Source organism: Scylla paramamosain, chromosome 5, assembly GCF_035594125.1.
Source record: "Scylla paramamosain isolate STU-SP2022 chromosome 5, ASM3559412v1, whole genome shotgun sequence".
Classification (NCBI taxonomy): Eukaryota; Metazoa; Arthropoda; class Malacostraca; order Decapoda; family Portunidae; genus Scylla; species Scylla paramamosain.
The window spans coordinates 33265056-33275055 of NC_087155.1; the positions used below are offsets into that span (position 1 = coordinate 33265056).

At 47.2% G+C, this 10000-nt stretch overlaps 1 protein-coding gene across 1 annotated transcript in view; it reads left to right on the top strand.

Moving 5' to 3' along the window:
- Positions 1–8697, top strand: part of LOC135100864 (potassium channel subfamily K member 9-like) — a 48086-nt gene extending 39389 nt beyond the window's left edge. The window contains exon 2 of the mRNA XM_064004376.1: positions 8319–8697. Within this exon, the coding sequence (XP_063860446.1) occupies positions 8319–8551 (233 nt within the window). The 3' untranslated portion in view covers positions 8552–8697. The remainder of the gene's footprint in view (positions 1–8318) is intronic.
- The last annotated feature ends 1303 nt before the right edge of the window (positions 8698–10000 follow it).

The following is a 10000-nucleotide window of genomic DNA, read 5'->3' on the forward strand; positions in this document are numbered from 1 at the left end:
GTAGATATCGCTCGTTTTTACTTTTTTTTTTTTTTCATTGTTATCATTTTTACGCTCATCCTTTTTTTTTTTTTTGTACCTGCTCTTTTCTGTCTCTTTCCACCTCTCTTCGTCGTTTCTTCCCCTGTGTTTGCATTTCAATATTTACATGTATTGTTTACTGTTTACATCTGTACTCTTCCCTTTCTTCAGTCCCTTCGTCCTCCCTTCCCCTCCACTCACCTTCCCCTCAGCGCTGCATTTTCATCCCCTCGTTCTCGTCTTTTCCTTTTGCACTTTCTCCTCCGCTATTTACATGCACATTTCTCCTCGCTCAGTTTTCATTTTCCATCATCGCCTCACGGATTCGCTTCCTCGTTGCTACTCGTATTCCTCCTCCCTCGCCGCCTGGTTGCCATTCAGACCCTTGCTTGCCCTCCCGCCTCTCCCCAGTACCGCCATTTGCCAAGCTCTCTTACCCTGCATCGCCTAGATTAAGTCAGTCATTGTTCCTGCTTTTAAATATATCTCAAGTTTTTCCTCTCCCATGAGCGTGAAGGGGAGTATTTAAACAACTATTTTTTCTTTGGGTATTTGTGTGTTTGTTCGTGTTTATGTTTCCAGCCAGTTGAAGGAAGATGTAGACTGGCTTATAAATGGCGTATCGCGTTCGTTTGCACGCCTCCAACAATGCGAAGTAGCAATTAGCCCGCCTCATTGTGCCCCAGACAAAGGCCAAACACAACAATAGACTCGAAATGAGGCCACATGAAATCTGTGCCTCTTCTTTCGTGGAGGTTTTCATGAATAGCGAGCTGTGGATGCCCAGGTGATTCTGTGACAGCTGATCCCTGACGCCTGACACCTCTCCCCTCGCCCTTAATCTAATTTGACACCTCTGACCCAGTAATTCGGTCCCTCACTCCTTCCCCTTCCTCCGCTCCTTCCCGATCTCCGCTTCCCTCCTTTATTTCTGTCTGTCCGTCTGCTTGTCATTACGTCTGTGTGTGTGTGTGTGTGTGTGTGTGTGTGTGTGTGTGTGTGTGTGTGGCGTTGTCTTTCTTAGCCCATCTCTGTGTCTGCCTATCTGTCTGTCTGTATGTCTGTGTGTACGTCTGTCTCTCTACATGTCTGATTGTCTGTCACTGCCTGTGTGTGTGTGCATGTGTGTGTGGGGTTTTATCTCTCTCTCTCTCTCTCTCTCTCTCTCTCTCTCTCTCTCTCTCTCTCTCTCTCTCTCTCTCTCTCTCTCTCTTCGCCCTTCGATTGTCTTTTCAGCGCCTCAAGTGACACTCCACCTCATCCTGTGGAGGAGCGACAACGACAGCGCCTATCTCCTCCTCCTCCTCCTTCATCTTATCGCCCCGTGGTCCTTTTGGCCCTCCTTGGTGTCTGTCCAGAGAGAGAGAGAGTGAGAGAGAGAGAGAGAGAGAGAGAGAGAGAGAGAGAGAGAGAGAGAGAGAGAGAGAGAGAGAGAGAATGTCAGTGAGTAGAAGGAATGGACGGGAAACTTTTTTTTGTTTTGCGCATGGATGGAAGGGGATACATTTTATTTTATGTTCGGTCGCTGACGTCTGTATTTGGGGCGGGCTTGACGGTATATTCTCGTATATATATGTTATCTTTTTTTTCTCTCTTTTATGTTTGGGTCTGAGCAGCTGGCGTCCCTCGCTGCTTCGATGGCACGGCGTGTCATTTCAGTGTACTGCGATGCTCTCCAGGTCATAGGCTTAGTTCTCGCGTGGCCTTGGTCGCTCACGCATTGGTCTTCTTTTTTTTTTTGTCCCCAGTGAATGATTTGAAGGCCTTTGCATCGTTACTGGCTATTTTTCTTACTGTAATGACGTATCTATGTCTCTAAATCTAAGTATGTATAGTTGTATATATCCATCTATCTAGCTGTTCATCTTATTGGTAAAAATCGGCTACTTTTATACTCTACATCTATGCTTGGTTCGAGATAATGGAAATCTTCTTCGAGACTAAAGCATAAATAAAACAATACTAAAAGAAATATCCCCAAAACCTGAAATTTCCGAGGGACATGCAGGAAGGTAACAGCTCGCCCCGCCAGCCAGCACTGCTTGCCTGCGTGCCTCTAATCGACACGCAAATCGAAAACCAAATAGGCCGAACCTTGCATCACCACCACCGTGTCCCGTGGCGGCGTGGCTGTCTGCGAATCCTTGGGTCTGACTTGACTTTGGGTTACAGTTCTGGGAAGGACTGTTACCGGACGCCGAGCAACACCCACCGTCCGGTCGCTTCCCGGAACTGGTCAGTAATCGGGTACACGTGTAGCGACTAGGGGGATGCTATCTGGGAACGACGGGGGAAATCACTTTTAGGGATATCTCATTGCAACGAAGATTTCAAGACGCTTCACACTAAGAAAAAAAAAAAACATAAGAAAAGAGAAGCTACAGGAAGCCATCACGCCTACACGTACACGTCTGTACGAAACATGATTACTAGGGAATGCCATCTAGGGATAAGGAGGAAAATCACGTTTATGGATAACTCATTGCAGTAAAGATTTTAAAAAACACTTGACAACAAGAAAAAAAAATTAGAAAAGGGAAAACTACAAGAAGCCATCAAGCCTACACATGGCAGTCCTTGTACGAAACAACTACACTATTCTACCTATCAAAACCATCCAACATAATTTTCAACCTTCTTTCGGACAGGACTGGTACTTTTAATGTCCCTTTCTCCTTAATTCTCCCCCCCCCCCAACATTTGTTTTCGTTGCCCCTCGTCCACGCCTCTCTTACATAAAAGAAAAAGTGTCATAGTAATGGAGATGAACAGTGAGTGGGTGCTTCTCCTGGCACACGCCTTCCACCTCCGCCCATCATCGTAACTCTTTTACAGCCGTGGTAGTCCTTTAATATTCAAAGCACTGTGAAAACGGTTTGCAGGGACACAGCAAAAAAAGATAATATAACGTTGAGTTTGTCCTCTTATGGAACTGTTTAAGAGACTAGTAAAAAGATAAGTGTCTATAAAGTTTAGTGATGATGGGAAAGTTATCTTGCAGTGAAAGAGATAATACTAATGCAGGGCGTACACTTGTCATTGTTATTATAATATGCCAGTGATGAGATGTTCATGGCGCCATCTTAGGTTTGTGTTAGTAAGACTTGAAAGAGACGCCAACAAGCCTTGATAAAAACAAACAAACAAACATATAAATATAGTATGATCTCAAAATTAATACATAATTTTCATGACAGACATTTTGAAGCCTCCGTATTATCACCTCCATCACACTTTGCATCAGTCAGTATTGGCAGCCCCTTGCCAGTAAGGACGAAGGCGTTTCAGCGACTGGTGCAAGTTTGAAAGTCGTGCGTCATCCACCATGCAGGCCTAACACATTCCCGTCATGCATCTCAGGCTGAGCGGCGCCTTCTTCCCGCATTCCACGCTTAACTTTCTTCTATCACCACTCATTCGTATTCCTCTGCCAGTCACGTGTGTTCTTTCCATCACCCTCAACGCTCTTCACTGCAAATGCTATCGTCATTCTATCACCACAACACGAGAAGAAAGAACACAACTGTCCCTTTCTCTCCCTAGGCGCCGCGAGAACGTTGACATAAAAGAAGAACACCAATACCAAGGCCATCAAAGAAGAGCTCCCTGTGACCTCGTCTCGAGTGGCCTTCAAATCAATGATCCACCAAAATTCTGGTCAGGGCAGAGTGACGTCACGGCGAGGCGAGGGCGGCCCCAGGGGGAAGGCCAAGTGTCTGGTCCCGGCCACTCACCCTCGGAGGGTCTCACGGCCTTATGTTTATTTTTATCCTCGTGTTGTCCCTCGGCGCGGTCCTCGCAATAACTCGATTCCATGTATTTTCTTGCGAATAGTCTGACAACACTGGGCTTTTCCCTTGCCCCGCCGCTTCTCCTTCCCGAGAACAAAAGAAATCTAAACACAAAGCTTCCGCCGCGACCCAGCAGCGGTGGAGGAGAAAGAAGATGGAAACAATACGCGAAATATAAGCATCTGTCGGACTTACTGGTGAAAGTGACGAAAGAAGGGTCTCTCTCTCTCTCTCTCTCTCTCTCTCTCTCTCTCTCTCTCTCTCTCTCTCTCTCTCTCTCTCTCTCTCTCTCTCTCTCTCTCTCTCCCCCTTCATCCCGTCTATATAGGGACAGAAGAGAAGAAAATGAAACTGTGGGAAGTGTGAGTGGGACGTGAGGGAGGGCTGAGGACATCCGTGACCCAACTACAGAGAGGCGAGGCATGAGGGAGGGGCAGAGGAAAGGGTAGAGTAAGGGAAGGCGCGCGAGGGTTAACTGGAAGGAAGATGCCTCTCTTAAGGAATATCTGGTTTGAATTAGCATATATTCCCAAGGCTGGGCGGGGTCGAGGAGGGCTGGCTGGCTGGGTGTGGTAGGTAGGGAGAGTATGGCCTGGAAATTACAGTGGGGAGTTCGTCTCTCGTGTGGGGTTGAGTCAAGCCAAGGGAGGGCGAAAGGAGACCAGGAGAGATCGAGAGGGCGGACGAGGGGAAGAAAGACGTACTGGTTCACAGGGGAGAGATGGGATGAAAGACTAAAGTGTGCAGGAAGGAATGAGGGAAGGGAGATGAAAGGGATACAGAATGAAAGGGAAGAAATGGAAAAGGAAGAGGAAGGAGAGAGACAGGGCAGATGAGATGGAAAGGAGGTTTATGGAGACAATCTGAGAGAGGTGTCATTTGGGAATATGGGGCGAAATGGGAGTATGGAGCGAAATGGAAGCAGAGAGAGAGAGAGAGAGAGAGAGAGAGAGAGAGAGAGAGAGAGAGAGAGAGAGAGAGAGAGAGAGAGAGAGAGAGAGAGAGAGAGAGAGAGAGAGAGAGAGAGAGAGAGAGAGAGAGAGAGAACCAACTTAGCATTGCAACCAGGAGAAATCCAAGAAAAAAAGAGAGAAAAAAAAACTTAAATAATACAAGGCAGGAAGCAAAAAAAAAATGAACAGAACTAGAGGAGTGAAATGGTCGGAAACCTGAAAAGTCTAAAAACGCGTTGGAAACTCAGAACAAGATGGCAAGAGGTTAGTAAGAGACTGTAAGAGGAGAACTAAGAAGACTGGAAGTAAAAGCGAGAGGCTCTTTCTGGCATTGTGGGTAAGCTGGGAGTCCTGTTGAGTATTGAATTACAGAGGCGCGTCTCACACTCTCACAATGTTAGGGGACTTTTAACACTATTACCAGAACTAAGAATTACAGAACTGACGGAATGAGACTAAAGGAAAGGGTGAGGAGAGAGAGAGAGAGAGAGAGAGAGAGAGAGAGAGAGAGAGAGAGAGAGAGAGAGAGAGAGAGAGAGAGAGAGAGAGAGAGAGAGAGAGAGAGAGAGAGAGAGAACAGTTTTCCTCTCTACGAAGCTTATAGAACCACTGAACGCGAAGAGAAAAAGGAGGGAGGACGGAGCAAAAAGTAAAGATGTAATGAAGGGGGTGCACGGGAGGGTAAAAGACAAGTGGAGGAAGGTACTGCCGAGATACTTATGTTCTGCGGAAAACAATAAGACAAGAAATAATAAGAAGAAATGTTTTTCCTGAGAGCTTTTCCTCATTAGCCATCTTTACTTCTGGTAACTCCATGTGCAATGCTCTCTATCCTATGTGTCTCTGTCTCTGTTCCTCGCCTTTTTTCTCATGTCCACTCGTATTCCTTTTCACCACGTATCTATCCCTTCTCACCACCTTTTTTCTTTGCCTTCACGCTCTGTGCGGTATACCCTATTTTATGTGCCTCTGTCACTGTTCCTCGCTACTTTTCTTCAGTCTTCACTTCTTCCTATTCCCCGCGTCTCCCTTCTTACCTCCTTCCTTGGCCTTCACATCCTTGCCGCGCACAACACTTCAAGACCATCGTTTTATCCACAAAACGCCGCGATGCTAAATAAAACAATTGTTTCCCTCACGTCCTTCCCTTGCCTCGGGGCCTCCTGGGAATCTCTCCTCGTGGACAAAGCTGCTGTTTCTCTTTTCTCCAAAATGTGAGATCCAGATACGAGATTTTATCAGGGAAGGAGGTACAAGAGGGGCCTTGCTAGATTAGTTCGCCGAGAAAATGGTGTTTAAGAATAAAGATACACTCCACAGCAGGGTGGAAAAAAAGGAAACCTGCAAACGTTCACTCTTTTCTTCTCTTAAACGCGAAGCCCAGACACCAGATTTTATTAAGAGGGGCAAGATGAGATTTCCTAGGTTAATTCATGCAGGACGATGGTATCTTAAGCACACTCACACAGGGCACGCCATGGCAACGCGGCAAAAAAAACATCTTGCTTGTCCTCGCTCCCTCAACGTCCTCACAGGTGCGCCATCTGGAGTGTGATCTTAGCACTAGTTTTTGTCTTCGGTTCTATCTAAGTCTACGTCTCAAGGTCTGAGTCTCAAGGTCTGCGTCCAAAGGTCTGCGTCCCAAGGTCTGCGTCCCAAGGTCTGCTTCTCAAGGTCTGCGTCTCAAGGTCTGCTTCTCAAGGTCTGCGTCTCAAGGTCTGCGTCTCAAGGTCTGAGTCTCAAGGTCTGAGTCTCAAGGTCTGCGACTCAAGGTCTGCGTCCCAAGGTCTGCTTCTCAAGGTCTGCGTCCCAAGGTCTGCTTCTCAAGGTCTGCGTCTCAAGGTCTGCGTCCCAAGGTCTGCTTCTCAAGGTCTGCGTCCCAAGGTCTGCTTCTCAAGGTCTGCGTCTCAAGGTCTGAGTCTCAAGGTCTGCGTCCCAAGGTCTGCGTCTCAAGGTCTGCGTCCCAAGGTCTGCGTCTCAAGGTCTGCGTCTCATGGTCTGAGTCTCAAGGTCTGCGTCTCAAGGTCTGCGTCCCAAGGTCTGCGTCTCAAGGTCTGAGTCTCAAGGTCTGCTTCTCAAGGTCTGCGTCTCAGGGTCTGCGTCCCAAGGTCTGCGTCTCAAGGTCTGCGTCCCGAGGTCTGCGTCCCGAGATCTGCGTCTCAAGTTCTGCTTCTCAAGGTCTGCGTCTCAAGGTCTGCGTCCCAAGGTCTGCGTCCCAAGGTCTGCGTCTCAAGGTCTGCGTTTCAAAATCTGCGTCTCGAGGTCTGCGTCTCGAGGTGTGCGTCTCGAGTTCTGCGTCTCAAAATCTGCTTCTTAAAATCTGTGTCTCTAGGTCTGCGTCTCAAGGTCTGTGTCTCTAGGTCTGCGTCTCAAGGTCTACATTCCTCCATTGCCTTATCAGAATGTGTTTCTCAGACTATCGCCAGCTCTCAAGGAGTACGTAGCTTTACAATGTAAGGTCGGCTGGTTCCAAGAAAGGCAAAAGCGAAGAAGCATAACGTAACTATACTGGCAACATAACATGATGTAAAAACATGATGTAAAAGAGTGATAAAAAAAAAGCAGGGAGGAGGAGGAGGAGGAGGAGGAGGAGGAGGAGGAGGAGGAGGAGGAGGAGGAAGCATGGAGGCGCTGTCTATGTATGGCGAGCTTGATAACAATTGTAAAAAAGTTAACCAAATAATATAAGAATAAAAACGGTTGTAAATTCGCGCGTGCACACACACACACACACACACATGCAGCATGCTGTATTCCAAAGATCTTCCAGTGTAAGTGGCAGCTTAAGCTCTGGAGAGGTTCTCTTATGTTTGCATTCTGTCGGGAAATTCTCTTTGAAATCCTCTTGGCGTGGCATGTGATGGAGCGGCGCTTCAAAACACCGCCTGCCTCACATTCACCTCCCAGGAAACCCGTGTGGGCTTCGCGGAACAAAGGGAGCAAAAATAAAATTTGGGCTTCAGGTGTTTAAGAGGACGGCGGCCAGACAAAGGCTCCGCTGACGAGATCAATCAATTATGACACTTTTTATCCCTTGTAACAACAACATTTCCCCCAGTACGCACTCCAACCTCCGCTGACCCTCTCATGGTGGAGGGATCCCCTCGTCGCTGGTTAGCGAGGCTATATCGTGAATTAATATGCATTATTTGCATCGGATTAATATTAATGTTTATTTTGATTTACGAAAGAAAACTTAATTTTCAATAAGAGAATTTATCTTGAACTGACTGAAAGAACATTTCTACTTTTTCCGGATTCAATCGAAATTTCCAGTTAATTAATTCCGTATCTCTCATCTCAACGTTTCCTCAGTTTTCTCTTTCATCTTCCGGATGAAATTTTCTCACTTTTTTCTGACTGAAATTAAGAATACTATTTTGAATTCTAATGAAATGTTATCCATCACTGAGCGTCTTCCTTCATCAAAGATTTTTTCAGCATTATGTTGGCTACCTACATTTAATTCATGTGGCGTTTGTTAACTTGGCATTCGAGACTTGCATTGCTTGTAAAGTTCCTCTCTGATAATACTTTCTTTTCTTTCCTGCAGAGATCGAGCATCAGCTCAGGAAGAACTACAGCATCAAGCCGGATGACTTCAAGCTGCTGGAGACGGTGGTGCTGCAAGGCGTCCCTCACAAGGCCGGCCAGCAGTGGAAGTTTGCCGGGGCCTTCTACTACGCCACCACCGTCCTGACCACCATTGGTGAGTACACTGAGTGTCTTTCTCGCCCCAACACGTGCTTTCTTTCGCGGCCTCTGTCGGCCTGTCAGGGGACGTGAAACATTGATGCTGTCTTGATTCCGCGGAGAGAGACTGAGACATCCCCTGAAGGTGCCATTGTAAAACGTTTCGTCCTCTATTTTTTTTTCTATATCGTGGTGTTGCATTGTGAATGGTGCTTGTTATCAACTCGGGAAGATCCAACGTGTCGTATTGAGGAAAGGGTTAACAAAAAAATAGACAGACGTGTAGAAATGTGTGTACAAACGTTCCCCACCCACGCACACACCCATGTTAAAAATACTCTCTGCTAGGGCTGGCAAATGGCATCCATCTGACACGCGGTGGCAATCGAATTCGGCTTCAATGGCCTACACGAGTATGCGTATATCGGATCCGCCGATCAGCTCCCCGATCACTGGCGGTGTTCCTTTTATTTACTTTTTACTTCAGGTGCGTCCCGGGCGTTGCATGCCTGCGTTGCCTCTCTTGACAGCACCGTAAAGTTGTGATTGACTCATCTTCCTCCCTGATCCTTTTGCTTACACGCAGCGGGAAGGAAGAAACATCTGTCTTGTGGACGAGGCACAGAAGAAACCAGCGTCGATTATTCATGAGACTGACTCTCAAGATTGATGGTCGGTAGCACCAAGCCATGCGCACAAGTGACTGTCATGCTCCGACGCTCGCCTCCGGGGCAGCACAGCAATCCCTTGACAGCGCCTCTTGGGACCTGACCTTCCTTTTGTGAGAGAAAAAAAGAACCAGCGTGGAGGGAGTGAAAAATGGCCGTTATATACGTACTTCTACCCTTGAATCTTGGAATGTAGGAACGAAAAATGGACGAAAGAGAATGAAAGAGAAATGAGAGAAATAACCACTAAGATAAACTTTAACAGAAAAGGCAGAGATAAAAGAAAGTGTAAGAATATGAATGAAGTAAAGAAAAATACGGGTGAGCAGCAATACAATGACAATAAGAAACAATGAAGCAAAGGAGATGACATGAAAGTCACGCCTTCATGACATTTTGGATGACGTGTGGCTGCCTCGTCTGGCGTTGACATAAAGGGGAGAGAGTGAGGGCGAGAGTGAGGGTGGCGCGAGATGGAATAGTGGACGGTCAGGGGAAGAGGAGGAGGAGGAGGAGGAGGAGGAGGAGGAGGAGGAGGAGGAGGAGGAAAATGAGGTAAGGAGAAGAGGAACAGAAATAATGAGAGGACACGCTACTAGACGTAATTTCCCTACATTATCTCTCTCTCTCTCTCTCTCTCTCTCTCTCTCTCTCTCTCTCTCTCTCTCTCTCTCTCTCTGCTTAGTTTGCAAATGCTCTAAGTTGCTCCCCTCCTCCATCCCTACCACCTCTACCACCTATGTTCTTCTCCTCCTCCTCCTCCTCCTCCTCCGGCGGCAGTCATAACGGGTCGCGCCATCACCTGGACGCTACGTGACTCCCCTGCCGTTGGACATCGCCCGGGGGTTCGCCTTGGGTGCTTTCTGGGTACAAG